Source organism: Lepidochelys olivacea (genome assembly GCF_965140295.1).
Source record: "Lepidochelys olivacea isolate rLepOli2 genome assembly, chromosome: 3".
Taxonomy (NCBI): domain Eukaryota; kingdom Metazoa; phylum Chordata; order Testudines; family Cheloniidae; genus Lepidochelys; species Lepidochelys olivacea.
In genome coordinates, this window is record NC_140413.1 from 14,603,138 (window position 1) to 14,623,243 (window position 20,106).

The 20,106-nt window shown below is 40.5% G+C and overlaps 1 protein-coding gene across 16 annotated transcripts in view; it reads right to left on the reverse strand.

Moving 5' to 3' along the window:
* The window catches only part of SUPT3H (SPT3 homolog, SAGA and STAGA complex component), a 474,120-nt gene that overhangs the window by 75,746 nt on the left and 378,268 nt on the right, over positions 1-20,106 (reverse strand). For all 16 annotated transcript variants that reach the window (XM_084624565.1, XM_084624561.1, XM_084624553.1 and 13 more), the window contains 5 exons: positions 16,087-16,162; positions 13,104-13,216; positions 6,166-6,273; positions 5,421-5,609; positions 3,313-3,423 (listed from right to left, as the gene is read on the reverse strand). In XM_084624565.1, the coding sequence (XP_084480691.1) occupies positions 3,313-3,423; positions 5,421-5,609; positions 6,166-6,273; positions 13,104-13,216; positions 16,087-16,162 (597 nt within the window). The remainder of the gene's footprint in view (positions 1-3,312; positions 3,424-5,420; positions 5,610-6,165; positions 6,274-13,103; positions 13,217-16,086; positions 16,163-20,106) is intronic.

Below are 20,106 nucleotides of genomic sequence, written 5' to 3' on the forward strand. Positions count from 1 at the left end.
AAGGAACCACGAGATCATCTAGTCTCCTGTATATCACATGCCACCAACATACCCTGCACTAGATTCAACAACCAAAATTAGACCAATGTATTACAGCCCATAGGAAAGATGATGAACTGAAACAGAAAAGATTAAGGGCTAAATTTTCCAATTTTGGGTGCTCAACTTGAGACTGCTATGGCCTAATTTTTCAGAGGCACTGAGCACCTGCAGCAGCTACTGACTACAACTGCCAATGTCAATGCTTAGCACTTTTGAAAATCAGGCCTGAGATGCTCAAAACTTGGGTGCCCAGAAATGAGGAAAGCACAATTAGTGCTGTACTCAGATAATTCTGATCTAAGTGACTTGGTCAGTGCCACACAGGAAATCTGTGACAGAGTCTGGGATAAGATCTCATTCTCTTGACTCCCAGTGCATTGCCTTATCCATGAAGTCATGCTCCCTCTTACTGTGGCCTCCTGCCACATTTTCTACACACTTTCCAATTTCTGTGATGAATAAGGCAGGGAAAAAATGAGACACTGACACCAAGGCATTCCCAGAGCCAAGCTCTCTCAGTCCTGAGGAGCAAGAAAGGCAGTATTGGTGAGTATGTGGACTTGGATGATGGCGGTGAGAGCAGTCACTGTGTTTCCTCTCCTTGATCTTATACCTCCAGCTAGGGACCTCAGAGAGCTGTGTCCCAGACAGTGGCTGCAATGGCTCAGGCACAACATTTTTAAAAAGGACACACGGCTAACGGACTACATAAAAATACTGATATGGGGAGAAAAACCGGGAATGACAAAGGAAGCATCACATGCCTTTTGTGATCACTCTACTTTTGCAGCATAGAGGAAACAAAGGACAGTTTGGGCAACTCCCCCTTTTATGCTGTTGGAACTGTGTGTAACTAGAGAGGGGTGAGTGGTCCCAATAGGTACACTTATCCCAAGAGGGCAAAATTCTTGAAGCAGAATATAGATAGATTATTTTAAATACATGTACTCGAATACCTTTGACACAAGGTCTTCCACAACTGGCCATCAGGAAGTTTAGACTTGAAATTAGACGAAGCTTTCTAACCATCAGAGGAGTGAAGTTCTGGAACAGGCTTCCAAGGGAAGCAGTGGGGGCAAAAGACCTATCTGGCTTCAAGATTAAACTCAATAAATTTATGGAGGAAATGGTATGATGAGATAACATGATTTTGGCAATTAATTGATCTTTAACTATTCATGGTAAATAGGCCCAATGGGATGTTAGATGGGGTGGGATCCGAGTTACTACAGAGAATTCTTTCCTGGGTATCTGGCTGGTGAATCTTGCCCACAAGCTCAGATTCAGCTGATCGCCATATTTGGGGTCGGGAAGGCATTTTCCTCCAGGGCAGAATGGAAGAGGCCCTGGGGGGTTTTCGCCTTCCTCTGCAGCATGGGGCATGGGTCACTTGCTGGAGGATTCTCTGCACTTTGAAGTCTTTAAACCATGATTTGAGGACTTCAATAACTCAGACATAGGTGAGAGGTTTATTGCAGGAATGGGTGAGTGAGATTCTGTGGCCTGCATTGTGCAGGAGGTCAGACTAGATGATCATAATGGTCCCTTCTGACCTTAATATCTACGAGTCTATGAATCTCTCTTTATCATTCTAAGAATAAATGTAGGATCTGCTCTACAGCAACCTAACCTATCTAGTAGATGGCCTAAGACTGAGTCCTTGTTTCTTGGCCTGTTTGGAGGGACCAGTGGCCTTTTATCTCATCAAGCACCAGGGATAGAAGCTAATGCCAGGGATATATGATGGCCAGTGATGCACAGTTTTGGTTATTCATGAGATGTTAAGTTATTTAAAAAAAAATCACGCTAATCAGATAGTACTCTGCATGCCCACTCTGCCCTGTGGATACAGAATACCATCCTGTCTGGTGACACAGATAGTCTACTCCTGAATTTCAAATCTCTACTATAAATTAGTTGCTTTTTGGAAAAACAAAGTTGTTTCACTATAACTGGGTGCAAGCAGCTTTTTCCTTCTTTACAATGTATTTCATTACATTCTCTGCTTTCAGAGGCTATCACCTAACATATAATTAAAGCCTCTGCACCACTCTGGAATGTAACTTCTGTGCTCAATTGTTACATAATATTAAACTAATAGTTGTGGGTGGCAAATGATACAGTTGAGATTATATACAGAGATTCATTAAAAACATGTATCTATAACTATCATGAATAAAATATATATATAATACCATATAGGCGTACATATAAAAGCACCAGGCACACCTATGGCATTATGAAAATAATAATTTAGCTTACTTTTCTTAATTTTATCCCATTACTCCTAGTTATAATCTCTTGGGACCCCCTAAACAAACCTCCTTCCTTGATGCTGGCAATTTTCAGATACTTGTAGATGGCTATCTTATGTAGAAGCATATTGCATCTGGTTAGCCTTTCTATTTGTTTTAATTTTTCCTTATAAGCTATTTCTTTTATCATTTTGAATGTTCTTTTCTCAAATCCCTTGAAGTCATCAACTTCTTTCTGGCTATCAGCTATTCAGATCTGAACACAGCATTACGTCTGAGTTTTATTGACTTAGAAGTTTATGTGAGATGCACACTCTTCTAAATTGTGAGACATTATGAAGTACGAAGGAATATAGGCCATATATGGTAGCCAGTCACAAGGAGATGCTCCTAATTTATGACATCAGACACATCTGGCAGCTTTGAAGTTTACATCAGCTGAAAATTTAAATAAATAATTTGTTTGGCTGCTTTGAATAATGGATTTTAATTTGTGTAGAAAATCTGATGGGAAAACCTCACAATCTATCAACATTTTACTGGAAGCTCAATTCCATTATGTTTCAGTGGAGGCTCAAAATTGTTTAAAGAAACCAATCTGCTCTTTATCCAACCCTAAATGTACCACTTGAGATTTGAACTTCCAACAGGAGCAGTATCTGACATGTAACTAATTTTAGAATACAAAATGCTCCTCAACATATTGCAATACCTATAATTTAAAATAACAGTAAACCTAAATTTTGCAAAAACAGAAAATTCGAGTGCTAACAAAAAGCATAATTTATAATTGAAAGAAAATAATATTTAAAAGAAAACAACTTTTGTGTCCTTCCAAAAAGGGACAGAAATTACTAAGTTTTATTTCCCAAGAGAATTATGCCACTTTTGTAAAGAAAATTACAGTCACCACAAATTGCTCTCAACAATTCCAAGGCTTCTTCATTTGACCACTTGAAAATCAAAGTTCTTTAAGATTATAAATATAACTTTTTATAACTCTGTTATTACGTACTGTGAATGGGGAAAGGGGGCCAATCTTGTGGCCGTAGCGCCGAATGGCCTCTCTGATGTGGCAGGGCTGGATGGCATCACTTTGAGCCTCTATACCACAAGCTGCAGTGCTCTGCAACAGAAAAACATAAATTGTTACTAAATCAAAAACACACAACAGACCTGCAGTGCATAAAATATGAAAATAAACCTTTATAAAATGGACTGATTTTTTTTTATAAAATGGACTGAGGATACACATCATTGTTGCCACACACTACATCTTAAAAATCTATTAACAAATCAAAGAGGACTTTTACATGACTTGTGTTTAACAGACCCAGAGAACAATATATTTGTCCTCTTAAATCTTTTACTGATTTACTGATTTTGCTGATGTATGTAGCAATGGAAAAGAGAAACAAATGATCAAATTCAAATGAAAGGATCATGGAAGTCATGCTGCAATAACCACAAAAAGCTATTTCTGAAACATTTCAAGCTTTCCTTATAATATTAAGGGGTGGCAAAAAAATTCTGATAAGGATTTCAAAGCAGACACCAAGATCACAATTGTCTGACAATTCAAATTTAAACTGAAAATGAAACTGTAACATAATTATAAAGTCACAAAGATAAAAAATATTTTAATAGATTCAAACTGGAAAATTTTCAGATTTTAAATAGATTTTTGAACTAAGGACCCTGTGCAAGAAATAGCAGATTCATGCATGCTGGTCCACAGATGCTACAAAGGTCTTCCTGGCTATGCAGGAGTAGAAGCTGTATTGTATTTTTAGTAGGCAAACTGTAATATTGGTGTAGGGCTCTCTGGCTACCCAAGACAGCTGCTTGCGAAAATTCACAGATTCCATCCAGGTGACTGCCGCATGACAAGATGAGGGGAATGCCACTGGTGAATCCATTAAGCATGACCAACATACAGTGGACACTGCATGTACAAGATGTACACAAACATACTATGAATATATACCATGGGCCATAATGTTCAGCCTTTAATGTCTAAATTTAAGTATCTAAATAAAGTGCCTGATTTTCAGAAGTGCTGACCACCAACAGATCACACTTGATATCAATGAGTGGAAACCACATGCTACATAATGTGTTGGTGGGACCTTTCTAAATGACATGCATAAAGGGAATGTGAAACCCAATGCTCTGTGTTGGTCTGGGCCCTGATGTAGTATGAATAGCATGCTTCACTAAACAGCTGGTCTAGCTCAACACCTTAGCTATGCCTAGTAGACGCCTGTCAAAACTGGATATGTAGTTTCAGTAAAATTGTACAGCAGTTTATAAATATCACATTTTAAAAAATGACATTGAAGTAAGAGTATGAATTTATATTAAACTACACCTAAAATTGCATCCTTAGCTAATATTTTGTGCCTGTGACCTGCAGTGCAAATCACTCACATGAACCCTACCAACCCAATGTAAAAAGGAAGGAGGAAAAGTAACATTCAGAACTCCTAACACAAATATTTTTACAGATCATCAAAGAGTTCCTCATTGGTATGGTATGTAACAAAGTCAATGCCGACAGTTAATTTATTAGTGAGAGAAAGGTGAACTATATGGGGAGTGTCCCTCTTACGATTCTATGAGAAGCATATAAACACCTTGTTTATTGTTTGATAATGTCAAGGTAACAATTACTAGTGGAATGTGCATTTTCTTGGCAAGAAAATAATGTACATGAAAGCAACACTAGTGATTCAATTCATACATGCTGACTTTGAATTATAGTAACATTTTTTTCCCCCAAGATTTCCCCCCACTTCAGTTTTGATATGTTCATCCCTCCCACTTAGAACACCTGGCATTACAGTGAAAACTAGGAATGACAATACTGACATTGGGTATCTTGAATGTGACATAAAAGATACCCACATTTCATTCAAAGCATCCAAATATCTAAGCTAAACCTACTGAGATAAAAATAAGGATACTGAAGTTCATAAGCCTTTTCAGCAATTTTAATCTTTAAAGTTTATGCCATATTTTAAAATTGAGTTTTCAAAACCAAGATTTCAAACCCAAGAAAATGATCAAGATCTTCAGCAGATATTTTGAGTGCCTATCTACTACAGCCTCATCCACACCAACCTTTTTTCTTTTTCTTTGTTTGACTTTGGTGGAGTCTTGTCCAATGCCTCCATTCCCCAGGCCTCCAGACAGTGTTTTCCCAAGGTGTTGTGGTCCTGCTGCTGCTGGGGGAGTGGGCGTAGGAGGTGGTGTGTTTTCCGGGGAGTCAAGACTGCTCTTCATATTTGTGGTCTGGCCTAAGAGATGTGGCTATCAAAACAAAAAATCAAGCAGTCATTGTAAAACGATATTTTTAAAACCTGTTTCATGGTTTCCTGGACTTTCTGTTACAGGAAGTATACCACAACATTCAGTTTGCATATTCGGGAAGTAACTGTGATTGCTGATCCAGGTAATTACAGCAACTGTTGTATCTGTTGTTGTTGATATGTATGCGTATTAATTTCTAATGCTGGAATAAAGGTCCACATACAAGAAGCAGTTCAGGGCTGGAGGTGAGAATTTCTATATAAGCAGAAAGAATTTTCATTTTTAAATGTAAAGATGTCATCAATAATTTTCAAAAGTCTTTAATATGTACATTTTAAATGTTTTTTTTTAATAGTTATAAACATACAGTGATTTTCCCCATCCCAGCATGAGCACATCAACAGCTGTCAGATACAAATACGTACTAGAAGGAACTGAACAATTCCAAAAAAATGCATGTACTAATAAAATAAGTACCACCCTTCATATGATATTTATTTCTACTCTTATGCAATAATGGATATACTGACAATATTAAAAAAAAACAAGTATTTACCTCAGCAGAATTGTGATACTGTATAAAAGTAGCAGATATTGCATGACTGAATGGATCACCTGCTTTGGGAGCCATATCCTGTTTGACCAAAAGAGCCAAGTCCACCAACTAGAAGAGCAACAAAAGCAACAATTAAAGACTAGGTTCACTGAGATGGAATTAACTGCTTATGAACTAAAGGAGTACTTGTGGCACCTTAGAGACTAACCAATTTATTAGAGCATAAGCTTTCGTGAGCTACAGCTCACTTCCTCAGATGCATATCGTGGAAACTGCAGCAGGCTTTATATATACACAGAGAATATGAAACAATACCTCCTCCCACCCCACTGTCCTGCTGGTAATAGCTTATCTAAAGTGATCATCAGGTAGGCCATTTCCAGCACAAATCCAGGTTTTCTCACCCTCCACCCCCCCACACAAATTCACTCTCCTGCTGGTGATAGCCCATCCAAAGTGACAACTCTTTACACAATGTGCATGACAATCAAGTTGGGCTATTTCCTGCACAAATCCAGGTTTTCTCACATCCCCCCCACCCCATACACACACAAACTCACTCTCCTGCTGGTAATAGCTCATCCAAACTGACCACTCTTCAAGTTTAAATCCAAGTTAAACCAGAACATCTGGGGGGGGGGGTAGGAAAAAACAAGAGGAAACAGGCTACCTTGCATAATGACTTAGCCACTCCCAGTCTCTATTTAAGCCTAAATTAATAGTATCCAATTTGCAAATGAATTCCAATTCAGCAGTTTCTCGCTGGAGTCTGGATTTGAAGTTTTTTAAACTTGAAGAGTGGTCAGTTTGGATGAGCTATTACCAGCAGGAGAGTGAGTTTGTGTGTGTATGGGGGTGGGGGGGATGTGAGAAAACCTGGATTTGTGCAGGAAATAGCCCAACTTGATTGTCATGCACATTGTGTAAAGAGTTGTCACTTTGGATGGGCTATCACCAGCAGGAGAGTGAATTTGTGTGGGGGGGTGGAGGGTGAGAAAACCTGGATTTGTGCTGGAAATGGCCCACCTGATGATCACTTTAGATAAGCTATTACCAGCAGGACAGTGGGGTGGGAGGAGGTATTGTTTCATATTCTCTGTGTATATATAAAGTCTGCTGCAGTTTCCACGATATGCATCTGATGAAGTGAGCTGTAGCTCACGAAAGCTTATGGTCTAATAAATTGGTTAGTCTCTAAGGTGCCACAAGTACTCCTTTTCTTTTTGCGAATACAGACTAACACGGCTGTTACTCTGAAACCTGCTTATGAACTGTATCTCAAAAGTGAAGGAAGACACTATATGTGTGTTGTCATAAATGATGCTAATTCTAATGGTAACTAAACAAATTCAGCCTTGAAATAAGATGCAATTTCCTAGCAGTAAGGGTAATTAAATGCTGGAACAGTTTACCACAGGAGGAGGGATTCATCGAGTGAAGTCTTTAAGGCGAGATTAGATATCTTTCTAAAAGATAAATTTTAATCAGCTTGTAGGAGAAATTCTGAAGTCCGTGTGCATGAGGTGTCAGTCCCTTCTGGCCTTGGAAGCTGTGAATGTATGAATCCCCCTATTCATTTTTTTCCTTTAAGGGATATGGAAAGAACAGGAAATTCTACATTGCTCCCCATATGCTCAAAACTCCCCATATGCTTACCCAACGCTGCTTGCACCGCAGTCTGCAGCAGTCAGGAAGGATTTTTTCCCCCTGAAGTACAACTGAACAGTTGTAATTTTTCCCCTCCACCTTCCTCTGAAGCATCAGGGAGTGACCACAGCTAGAGATGAGACACCAGATAGGGTGGACCAGTGCTCTGAGGTAATAGAGAGAATCCTCTCTCTCAGATACCTGGCTGGTGTATCTTGTTCACATGCTCAGGGTCATACTGATCACCAGATCTGAAGTTGGGAAGGAATTTTACTTCAGGTCAGATTGACAGGGATTGTGGGTTTTTTTTCACCTTCCTCTGCAGTATGAAGCATGGATCACCACTAGGATCATTAGGCATATCATTCCAAATCAATTTCCTGCCATTGCAGGGACCTCAACTCTCCTGTTCTCTGCATGTGGCACACAGTTTAGCCATCTGAAAAGTGAAATGCTTTGGTTTATCCCAAGTTATTGGGCTCAATGTAGGGGTAACTGGATAAATGTAATGGTCTGTGTTATACAGGAGGCTAGACCAGATGATCTAGTGGCCCCTTCTGGTCTGAAACTCTATGAAACTATAAATGCCTCTTTAATAATGTTTGAACTGCAATGAGTTACTTTAACTTAAAGAACTGGAAGTTACTTACCTGTAACAAGAAAAGCATGCACTGCATTTAGCTGTAACAGGAAGCTCTTTGAGATGTGTGGTCCCTATCTGTATTCCACACAAGGTACAGATGCATACCATGCAACTGAGTCCACAGATTCTTAACGAGGTGTCCATTGGCCCGCACACATGCAGTTGCTCTCCTCGTGCTCCAGACCAAAGGCGTAAGAGGTAGTGCTGGCTGCCGCCTCTCTCACCATGAATCCAACAGGATCCGAAGCAGAGGGCACGGAGGGTGGGTAGTGAAATACAGACAGGGTACATCTCAAAGAACCTACAGTTACAAGTAAGTAAACTCCATTTCTTCCCATGCTGGTCCCTATGTGTATTCCATACGTGGGTGACTGACAAGCAGTATTCAGACCAGAGGTTGGTGCAAGGATGCCAACAATAAAGATGCTTGAAGAACTGCAGTCCCCACAGCTGCATCTGCAGCAGAGAACTGAAGTAACGATGTGTAATGTTTTGTGAACATGTGACTGGAACTCTAGGTAGCTCTCAGAGAGTGTCCTTACCCCATCCAGATGAGGGAAATGCGCTAATTGGTAGTATGTGATGATGCAACCAAAATCAATTTATTGATTCTCTGAGGAGATATTTCTTGTCCTCGTGACCTTTCTGCTATAGTGAGCAATAGTCTTGGTAATTTTCTGATTGGTTTGGTCCTTGACAGGCAGAATTCCAGGGCACATCTGACATCCAGGGAATGAAATCTTTGGGTTTTGTGAAGGAAATGGAAAAGTGGATAGGTTGGTTGACATGGAATTCAGAAATTACTTTAGGGAGCAATTTATGATGAAGATGAAGGGAGACCTTCTCCCCGTAGAAAGGGCATATGGTGGATCAGTCATGAGTGCTCCCATTGTGCTCATTCTTTCTGGATGAAGTAATACCAACTAAAAACGTGACCTTCATGGAAAAGTGGGACATAAAGCAGCTGGCCAAAAGTTAAGATGGTGGCCTGGTGAGTATGGACAGGACGAGATTGAGATCCGATTGAGGTGTAGGCTTGACAACTGGTGGAAATGTCCTGGTTGTATCTAGCTAGTTACAGATAGCTACCCCAATTTGTGCTTGTAAGTTTGTTCTGAGGTGGTCACTGTAACTTTGAGTCCAGGATGCACGGGGGAGAAGGAGGAGAGACACGAGAAAGAGAAAAGAAAGAATGTGAGCTCTTTGAAAGAGTGAATGGAATAAATCTTACCTTTGCTGTTATCAAGCTTCCTGAGTCTTCCTCAAAGGGGTACAGGTACAAAAGTCCTGACTAGGCCCTTCAGGAATCCGTCTGTTGTTGGGTGAGTTAAAATGGAATACTCATCTACTGGAGGAAGGACTGCACTGATTGCTGCAAGATGGACCCAACAATGAGCTCAGGAGAAGACCCAAGTTCTTCAATGACAGGAGATAATCTAAAATGACTGGCATATCCGCAAAGTCCGAGGAAGTCTGATTGTGCTGTGGCCAGGTATAGAAACATCTCCCTTTAGGTAGGTAGAAGTTCCTAGCTGAATCTTTACTACTCTGAGTAAGAATGGCTTGGACAGCTTCTGAATATGAGTGTTCCAGTTCTGAAGCCCATCCACAAACCAGGCTGTGAGGTGAAGTGGGTCTGGGTGAGGGTCTCTGATTTTGCAGTCTTCCTGTATTAGAAGATCTGGCAAGGGATGGATCCTGATGGGAGGATAGGTTGACATTCTGAGAAGTTCAGGGAACCAAGTGTGTGGACTAGTTGGGTGTTATCAGAACGAGACAGATCTTTCTCAAGACTTGTGGTAGCAGGGGAATGGGCAGAAAGGCATATCTGAGTTGTTCTGACCATGATAACAGGAAAGCTTTGTCCTGGGCATCATGGCCCATACCTGCAATACAAGGGAAGTTTCCTGTTCATTTGGAACATGAAGAGATCCCATTGAGGTGTTCCGCTTGAGTGAATCTCTGAGAGCTGTATATTTCCCACTCATGGTCTGCAGGGAAATACCTGGTAGGTCCGTGGCTTGGATAGTGATGCGTTTTCTGAACATTCCAATGCCTGACTGCTTCCAGGAAGAGGGGCAGGGTTCTTGCTCAACCCTGCTTGTTTATATAAAAGGCCAGAGTGATATCCAACATTATTTGGATATGGAGCGAATACATGACGGACCACTCTCAGTTCCAGCAGGTTGATGTACAGTTTGGTGCAAATGTCCTGTACAGTGTGATAATTCAGTAAGTGTCCCATCCTAGAGTGTCCCATCCCAGAGTATCTGTTATGATGGTGGCAATGGGGATGGCAGTGTTGAACGGGACTCCCACTTGCACTTGTTCCGGGTTCATGTGAGAGAGGCAATGACGTTGGTGGGAACAGTCACTCTGGTGTTCACGTGGTCCTTGTCTGGTAAGTAGAGAGACCAGAGCCAGGCCTATAGGCGGTGCAGAAAAAGTCTGGCGAATGGTATCACATGAGACCATGTGGTCTAGTAGGGAAAGGCATACTTTGACTGTAGTTTTTTTGTTTGCAAGTAACCTGTGTTATCAGATTGTTCACTGATTGAAATCTTTCTGCAGGGAATAAAGATCTTTCTGAAACTGGAGTCCAGTATCACTCTGATAATGTTTTTCATCCTAGTGAGGATCAAAATGGAGTTTTCTTTGTTCATGCAGAAACACCAGTGTTGCTAGAAGATGAAGCAGGAACGAAGTTGCTAACCTGACCTCATGGTAGGAGTGATCTGTTAGGAGCCAGTCAACCAAGTATGGGAAGGCTGTGCAGCCATTGCATCTAATTGGGGGTGCCACCACAAAAAAACGTATGTGAATACCCTGGGTGCTGTTGCTTGTACAAGGGAAGGACACTATATGAAAGTAGGTGTCTTCTATGTCGAGAGCCACAAACCACATTCCCTCCTGTACAGAGGGGATTACTGTTGCTAGTATAACCATCCTGAATTTTGACTTTTGAATAAAGATGTTCATTTGTCAAAGATCCAGACTGGGTCTCCACCCTCATCTTTTTTGGGGACTAACATGTATGGGGAATAAAACCTCCCTTCAAGTTGAGATTGCACTTGTTCTATTGGCCACTGTTGGAGAAGACTAACACGGCTGTTACTCTGAAACCTGTTGGAGAAGAGAATCTGCCTCCTGGCAAAGAATCTCCTTGTGAGAGTGGTCCTTGAAGAAGAACCAGGAACGGGGTTTGTGGGAGGGAAGGGAAATAACTTTGAGGGAGTAATCATGGTGGATGATTTCTAGAACCCACATGTCTGTCATGATAGAGTCCCAATTGTGAGCAAAATGTGAGAGAAGACCCCCAAAGTTTGGGGGGGGCAAGGGACAGAATAGAAGTATTTGGCATCCATAAAGATGGGTAATTCTCAATTGAGGCGTCAAAAGTAGCCCTGAGTGGGTGGGTGGCAACGGGTGGGAGGAGGGCATCCAGTTCCCCTCAATTCCCTGTCAGGACTCATCTCTCTGCAAGGAGATGAATGGCTGGCCAGAGTATCTGACTCACCCAAGTCAGAGACCTGCTCTGGCTCTACTGGTGGGGTCGTCAGTACTGGAAAGTGAACACTCCTGCGTTAGGGTTGGAGCAGGGAGGAGTCCTGAGTTACTGAAGTAGATTCATCGTCCGATGTAGCAATGTCTCTCAGAGGACGGGTCTAAGAGGAGAGGGGATGAGACATGAGTGCCCACATGTCCCAGGGTTCAGGGTATACGGGCCGTCAGGACTGATGATTCCGATGCATCCCAAGATCTTGCAGGTGGCTGATCCTTAGAAGAGTGGGCTGGGACTGCCATAGAGTCAGGTCCTGCACTCCTAGATGGAGCCAATGGATGCCAGTCTTTATGTTTAGGAGTCAGAGCTACCAAGAAAACTGATGGATTCTTTTTCTTCTGTGTTTTAACTGCATGCCTGGGGCCTTCAGCAGTTCTGAGCTATTAGGATGTGCGTGTGAAGGTTTGCCCAACCTGGATGGGGTCAGGGAAGGATCTCTTCTCTCAGAAACAGACCTGGATGGGGATCTGTCCTTGCATCTATGACAGTGCCTCTTACTCTTATAGAAGCCCTGAATGATGAGTCCTTGGGTTTAGCAGCTTTCGGCTCTGCTCCCAAGTTCAGGCTTGGAGAGCAATTGCACATATGTGGGCCAACAGACACTGCTTTTCATGAACCTCTGGACTCAGGCACATGTGGAATATGCATAGGGATCAGCAATCAAAGAACCACCTTTCTCATCACCTTTTATAAATTTACTGAGTAATTTGTCTACCTAAAAAGGGTCGACCCCTACCTTTTATTTACAGTTGGGATGACTGAACCCAAGTGAATCGCCAGAACTCACATAGAAAAATGAGTGGTTTCAGTGGCCTCCTAGCTGCCAATCTTTTGCTATAACCATTAGCCAAAAGTGCCACTTACACACCAGAGCAATGAGCACGGAACAGTACAAAAGCTCAGATACTGCAGATTACATGAAAGTTAGACAGGAATCCAGAGATAGTCCCTTGAAAGGTCAAATACAACTTTGAAGAAATGTTAACACACAGCCTGAAGTGTCTGCTGAGATTAGTTGAAAGATGTTTAAGATTACTAGTTACCTTTGTTCTGTTGTATCACAGTAGATATAGCACATTCCCTTACCTGTGCCACAGTCTCATATGCTAAATATGCCAAAATCTCCATGGCAACTGCATTTGGTTTTATTTCCATACTGCTGCAGTCCAGCCAATCACGAAACTTGGAAGCTTTCTTGGCTGTCAGTTCAAAACAAAGTGAACAGAAGTTAATTTTAACAATAGATCTACATTCTTATTTGCTTAATTCTACATCTGACAGGGTAACAGTCAAAAAGTAAAACTGAACTTGATGTGAAGGGCAAGAAAGAGGCAGTAGAGGGATTCAAAGAGGGGGTTAGAATGAGAGAGTGAGATTAATGGGTAAAGATACTAATTTCACAGGCAGCAATTTGGGTAGCCTATAAGAGAAGGCTATGACAATCATGAAGAAAAGGAGGAGAAAAAGACGCAGTAATCAAGGCAGGAGATTACAGTACGGACAAATATTTAACTGTGGGAACAGACAGGAAGGGTTGGATTTACAATATATTATGGTGGAAGAAAAAACAGGCTCGCGTCAACCCTTGGATGAATGGCGATAAAGATAGGATAAGATGACTCTGAGGCTCCACCCCTGAGTGAGGAGGAAAAGGATGTTATTAACAGCAATGAAGAAAGGTGGAAGTGATTTAGAAGGAAAATTAAGGAGCTCAGTTTTAACTATGTTAGGGTCTTGGAGGATCACAAGCTATCCAGCATGATTCGCTGGGTATGTCTGAAATGCGGTATTAGGCAGAGGGAAATAAAAGGTGCAGCCAAGTAGATCTGTAAATCTTCAACACAGAAATAACGCTTTGATCCCACACACACTCAGGATACCTCAGGAATAAGGCAGAGAAAAAAAGAAGAGATGGGCAGAGACAGAGACCCATGGGGGCTTGCACAAAGAGGGAAGAAGGTGGGAAGGCCAAAGCGATGCTGATGGAATGGCAGGAAAATTAAAAGGAGAACCAGGAAAGGCCAAAGGGAGGATAAAATGTTGTTAAGGAGAGAGTGAACAATGGTGTCAATGACTAGAGAAAGATGAAAGAAACTTGGCCAGGAAGAAGTCCTTAGTGCTTTTGGTGAGAGCTGTTTGTGAAGAGGGCAGAAATCAACTGGAGGGCATCTGGGGTGGGAGAGTAATTTGATATAGAGTTGTAAACTGCCTGTTCAATCAGCCTGGAGGTAAAGGGGAGAAGAGAGATTGGGTGTTCGTTGGAAAGGCAGCTGTTATCAAGGATCATATTTTAGGACAGGGAAACAAGGATATACTGGTTGGCTGAGGAAAAGAAGCCAAAGTAGGAGAATTTGAGGATGAGTAAAAGGGAGGTGGCAGGATCAAAAGCACTGGATCGAATATTTATACATGCCATCTTAGACTGTTTGACATTTGGGGCAGGGAGCTTTTCTTTCAACAGTTTTTAAAATGCCATACAGATTTATGGTGTCATATAACTAAATAATTATAACACTACTGTAACATTGGATGACTTTTCAGGAGCTAATACATGGCTTTACCTTACAGTAATATGGATTTATTATTTTAAACCCACTGCAGTTTTAAAATTCAATTTCTACTACAACTAAGGGAAATATCAAAAAATAGTCTTTTGTCTTAATTTTTAATAAAAGGCCCTGTGCCATTTAGCATATTACTGTATTATCTGGTTTGCTTTATGCTAGGTAATGAAACTGTGAGTATGATTCTCCTCACTAGTTTTACACCAGTAACAACCCATTGAGATCAACTAACAACTTGATTGATATTAAATGTGAGGGGAAAATGAGGCCATGGTTATTCAAAAAGGTAGAAAAATTATCCATCAGATCATTAAGAAAAATAATCATGATCTCCAGTTCATCAACATTGAACGTTATTTTGTAAACTGAAGATTTATATTTGTACTGAGTTCTGATTATAATTTTTAGGTTTAAAAAATGGCATTATCACAAACCTCTCATTAGCTGAAATCACCCCAATCTGAAGTACCATTTACCTAATGATTCACAGATGTGTGATGCCAAATTACAACTGAGCTTTCAAAACATATTGAATTAGGAAAAGAATAAATGCTTACAAAACATGTTTTCCTACATTTGCTGACATTTACACAGAGTGCTATTTTGGATGTGTCATTTATTTGCACTTTATGATACATAAATGAATCACTCATGCACCCAATTCAATGCCTTGTTATAAAAAACAAGATAAGCGTCTCTCATTTAAAGATATCATTGTATTCAATTTTGTATTGTAGGGTCATGTGCTATTTTGTCATGCTTTTCACTAGCTCTTTCACCTCACTTTCTCTTTGACCTTTGACCTGAAGCCTTAGTCATCACTTAACCGCTTCTGTAATTATGTTTTGCTACATGATCAAGCCCATTAATTTACAACCCATTATAGTTGTGGCCCACAAGCATTTCTAGTAAGCTGGTTTTCAGTGCTAGTAAAGCCCTAATTCTGTCATCATGTTATTAGTGTTGGAATGGCGTGTACTGATGAATTTGGCTGATGTTGAATAAATTCCACAGCAGGAGGTTACGGCTTAAAATAGAAAAGACCCTTTAGTAAGTTCTTTGTATATCTATGGATGCAGAAATAAAAAGGAAAACTTGATACCATTAGTTAATTTTCGATACCTTCAGAAGTAATCACAACATTGAGGGTGTACTTCATTTATCAGCTGTGTATAACCATACCACGGTAAGCTGCATACAAACATGGTTGTTTAATACATAAACTGCTTAAAAGTTTTATCTACTTATGGATTTTATATTTGCACTCAGCACCAGAGTATTTGTGAAATCTGGGAAATATAAAAATAAATAAAATAGTCTGCCTGATCTCAATAGAGTGTAATAAATTAGCATCACTTAGCAGATCTGAGGACAGAGAACCTAACATACTCTTTCATGCATTAAATAAATACATTTCCCAGAAATGTATCAATTAGGTTCTACAGTGTACATAAAATAACTGCACATCTAAATACTGTGCAGGAGTTATATGTGATAGTACTTACAAAAACTTAACTGACGACTTTCACAAAATTCTGCATACTGGGCTGAGTCCATCATTCGTGTTTGTCTTTCTGCTCTCTGAAAAACAACGGGTAGATTTAAATAATGCACTTTATTCAAACAAGAACCACATACTGCAAAATAAATGCCACCCACAAAATTCTTGCAGGCATAACTCTGAAGTTAACCCAAAAATTAAATGTTTTTTTAACAGAATAAAATGCACAAAAATAACACACGGTTGGGTTATTTCTCATGGGTAATATTTGCCAATGGTAAGATTCAGAATTTTGATTCCAGAAGTTTGCTTATATATGTTCCTTATGCAGCACAACAGTTAGGGCTCAAGCCTGCAAGGTGCTGAGTACTCTGGCCCTGATCCAGGAAAACACTTAAATACACATTTAAATTTAAGTCCGTGAGTAGTCCCACTGTGTGCTTAATGTTAAGCACATACTTGTGTTTTCCTGAGTCAAGGCCAAAGGGCTCAGCATCTTGCATAACGGAGGCTATGACTACACTAGAGAGGTTATAGCAGCACAGTTGCACCGATGCAGCTTCTCTGTTGTAACTTCTCAGTATAGCTGTTCTTAGCCGATGGAAAAGAACTCTCCTATCGACTTAATTAATCCATCCCCCGCGAGTGGTGGTAGCTATGTTGGCAGGAGAATCTGTCCTGTCCACATAGCACTGTCCACATAGGTCAGTGTAACTTATGTCAGTCGGCGGATGGTTTATTCACATGCCTGAGTGACAAAAGTTATACCAACATAAGTGATAGTGTAGACATAGCCTGAGCCCTAAATCTTTTTGAAATAGATACTAATGATATTGTAGCGAATGGAAGACTGGCACCACTGTGGGGATGCACCAGGTCAGCAGGAGAGCAATAGAGGCGAACTTTGCACCACACCAACTTGGTACATGCAGGCGCACTGGGATGGTGATTGCTGGCATTTTAACAATAACATTTGCCTTCATTTTTATTCTTCAGAAAGCGAAGGCAGCTAGGAGAGGAAGAAAGTGAAAATTAAACAGGGTAATTAAATCCATTTGAGAAAAAACATTCTGTTGGATAGTTTTAATTGTATTTCCTACAGATATAGTTAAATGTAAAATAAATTCTTATATAACACAGTGCCTCAAAACAGGCAAAGTATTCAAACTGTACATGTCTATATATAGCAACCCCTCCAAATATTTGCAACACCATATTTAGGCCAAGATTCAACCACGCATTTATGTTTACATTTAATTTTAAGGATGTGCTTGAGTTCCATTGACTTCAATGGAGCAATGCTGATTTACACTAGCTGAGGATCTATCCCATATAGTAGACTTTACACCCTTGTGACAGTCTATACTGTTATGTTCACCACTTCTACAAGACTATAATAAATTATGTACAAGTATGCCCTGTGAGGTATCATTTGAAAAGTAATAATCTGCTGAATATCATTATCCTCTTGGAATTTGTGTAGCAATACTATATGTGAAGTTTTGAAATTCTACTGTATGATTGTTACTGAAATATGCTGTAATTTCAGGTAACACCCACAAACAAGTTTTTCAGAAACAAAGATACACTGGCCCCAGCCAGGTGTTAAAGAGCTGTCACCAGCTTAAGCGGCCATTCTCCAACAGGGGGAAAGGTGTATACAAATTTACATTTCAACACAGGGATCGGTCAGACTTCACATCCACAAGAGAATACTTGTCACCAGCACCCCAGCTGCGGGTAATCCTCAAAAAGCGGATGGTGGAACAAGAATGAGAAACAGTGGCCTCCAATTTACCTCTCTCCTCCTTCATCTCTGCTTATGACATCAATGCATTTCAAAGAACTGGACTAGGGAGAAGGGTTCTAGGCTGAAAGGAGACTCAACCTGTGACATTTACTGATTTTAAGTTCACCTAGCTTTTAAGTTGGGTATTAGCTTGCATTTTATCCTTTTAGTGTATTTTGTAACCAATCCTGACTTTTATGCATCATCACTTGTAATCCCTTAAAATCTGTCTTTCTGTAGTTAATAAACTTATCTTATTGCTTTATCTTAACCAGTGTATTTGGATTAGGATGTGTAAGAAACTCCATTTGGGATAACAAGGCTGATGCATTATTATTTTCCTTTGATGAAATGACAGACTTCATATGACCTTATACTGCTAAAAAGTGTATTGAGCAGTACAAGACGCACATTTCTGTGGAGACAAGGCTGGGACTTAGAATTTGTGGGTGTTGCTCTGGATGTAGTTCATGAGTGACTGTTCAGAGTGCTCATGTAATTTAGCTGGGAGCGAATTTGCATGGTGAAGGCTGTGTGAGCAGGCCAGAAGCAGATGTTCTGACACCAAAGCAGTGTAAAAAGTGCCCCAGGCTAAGAGATTAAGGGGACACAACTGTTCATTGGTCCAAATTGTCACACCCTTCATAAACTGGAGGCAGGCAGAGACGATACTAAATGATTGTCCTTTTCAGTAGCAGAAAGCAGTTCACTCAAATTTCTCAAACAAGAAAAGTATGTTATCTTAATCTTAGAGAAAGGAGTATCACCTCCTTCCAAACTCTAATTTAATGAATAAAGGAAAACCATTCAAGCTAACAAAGGCAAAATTTTGGCACCAACAGTACAGTCTTAGAATAGGAGTGGCCAATTGCACCGCAATCCATAAATTTACACTCAGTGCATATAGCCAGAGTTAACATATACAATTACAAGCCAAGAAGCGATACATGTGGTAAATCTTGACTTTAGTAAATTTTTTGATATGGTCTTGCATGACCTTCTCATAAACAAATTAGTGAAATATAGTCTACATGGAGCTCCTATAAGGTGAGTGCATAACTGGTTGGAAAACCACTCCCAGAGAATAGTTATCAGTGGTTCACAGTCAAGCTGGAAGGGCATAATGAGTGGGATCCTGCAAGGATCAGTCCTGGGTCAAGTTCAGTTCAATATCTTCATCAATGATTTAGATAATGGCATAGAGAGTACACTTCTAAAGTTGGCAGATGATACCAAGCTGGGAGGGGTTGCAAGTGCTTTGGAGGATAGGATTAAAATTCAAAATGATCTGGAAAAACTGGAGAAACGGTCTGAAGTAAAGAGGATGAAATTCAATAAGGACAAATGCAAAGCACTCCACTTAGGAAGGAACAATTCATTGCACACACATAAAATGGGAAATGACTGCCTAGGCAGGAGTACTGTGAAAAGAGATTTAGGGGGATATAGTGAATCACAAGCTAAATATGAGTCAACATTGAAACACAGTTGCAAAAAAAGCAAACATAATTCTGAGATGTATTAGCAGTGGTATAGTAAGCAAGACACGAGAAGTAATTCTTCTACTCTACTCCACACTGATAAGGCCTCAACTGGAGTACTGCTTCCAGTTTGGGTGCCACATTTCAGGAAAATTGTGGACAAATTGGAAAAAGTCCAGAAGGCAGCAACAAAAAAGATTAAAGTTCTAGAAAACATGACATATGAGAAAAAATTGAAAAAAAAATGAGTTTGTTTAGTCTGGAGAGGAGAAGACTGAGGGGGGACATGATAACAGTTTTCAAGCACATAAAAGATTGTTACACGGAGAAGGGTGAAAAAATGTTCTCGTTAACCTCCGAGGATAGGATAAGAAGCAATGGGCTTAAATTGCAACAAGGGAGGTTTAGGTTGGCCACTAGGAAAAACTTCTTGTCAGGGTACTGAAGCACTGGAACAAACTGCCTAGGAAGGTTGTGGAATCTCAGTCTTTGGGGGTTTTAAAGAATAGTTTAAATCAGCAGTTCTCAAACAGTGGGTCATGAGTTCATTTTAATGGGGTTGCCAGGGCTGGCATTAGATTCAGTGGGGCCCAGGGCAGAAAGCTGAAGCCTGAGCTCAGCCTCCTATGCGGGCTGAATCCGAAGCTTGAGTAACTTAGCTTTGCAGGGCCCCCTGTGGTGTGGGGTCCCAGGCAATTGTTTTGCTTGCCGCCCTGTAACACCAGCTCTGTGCACCACTTCTTTTCTCAGCCAC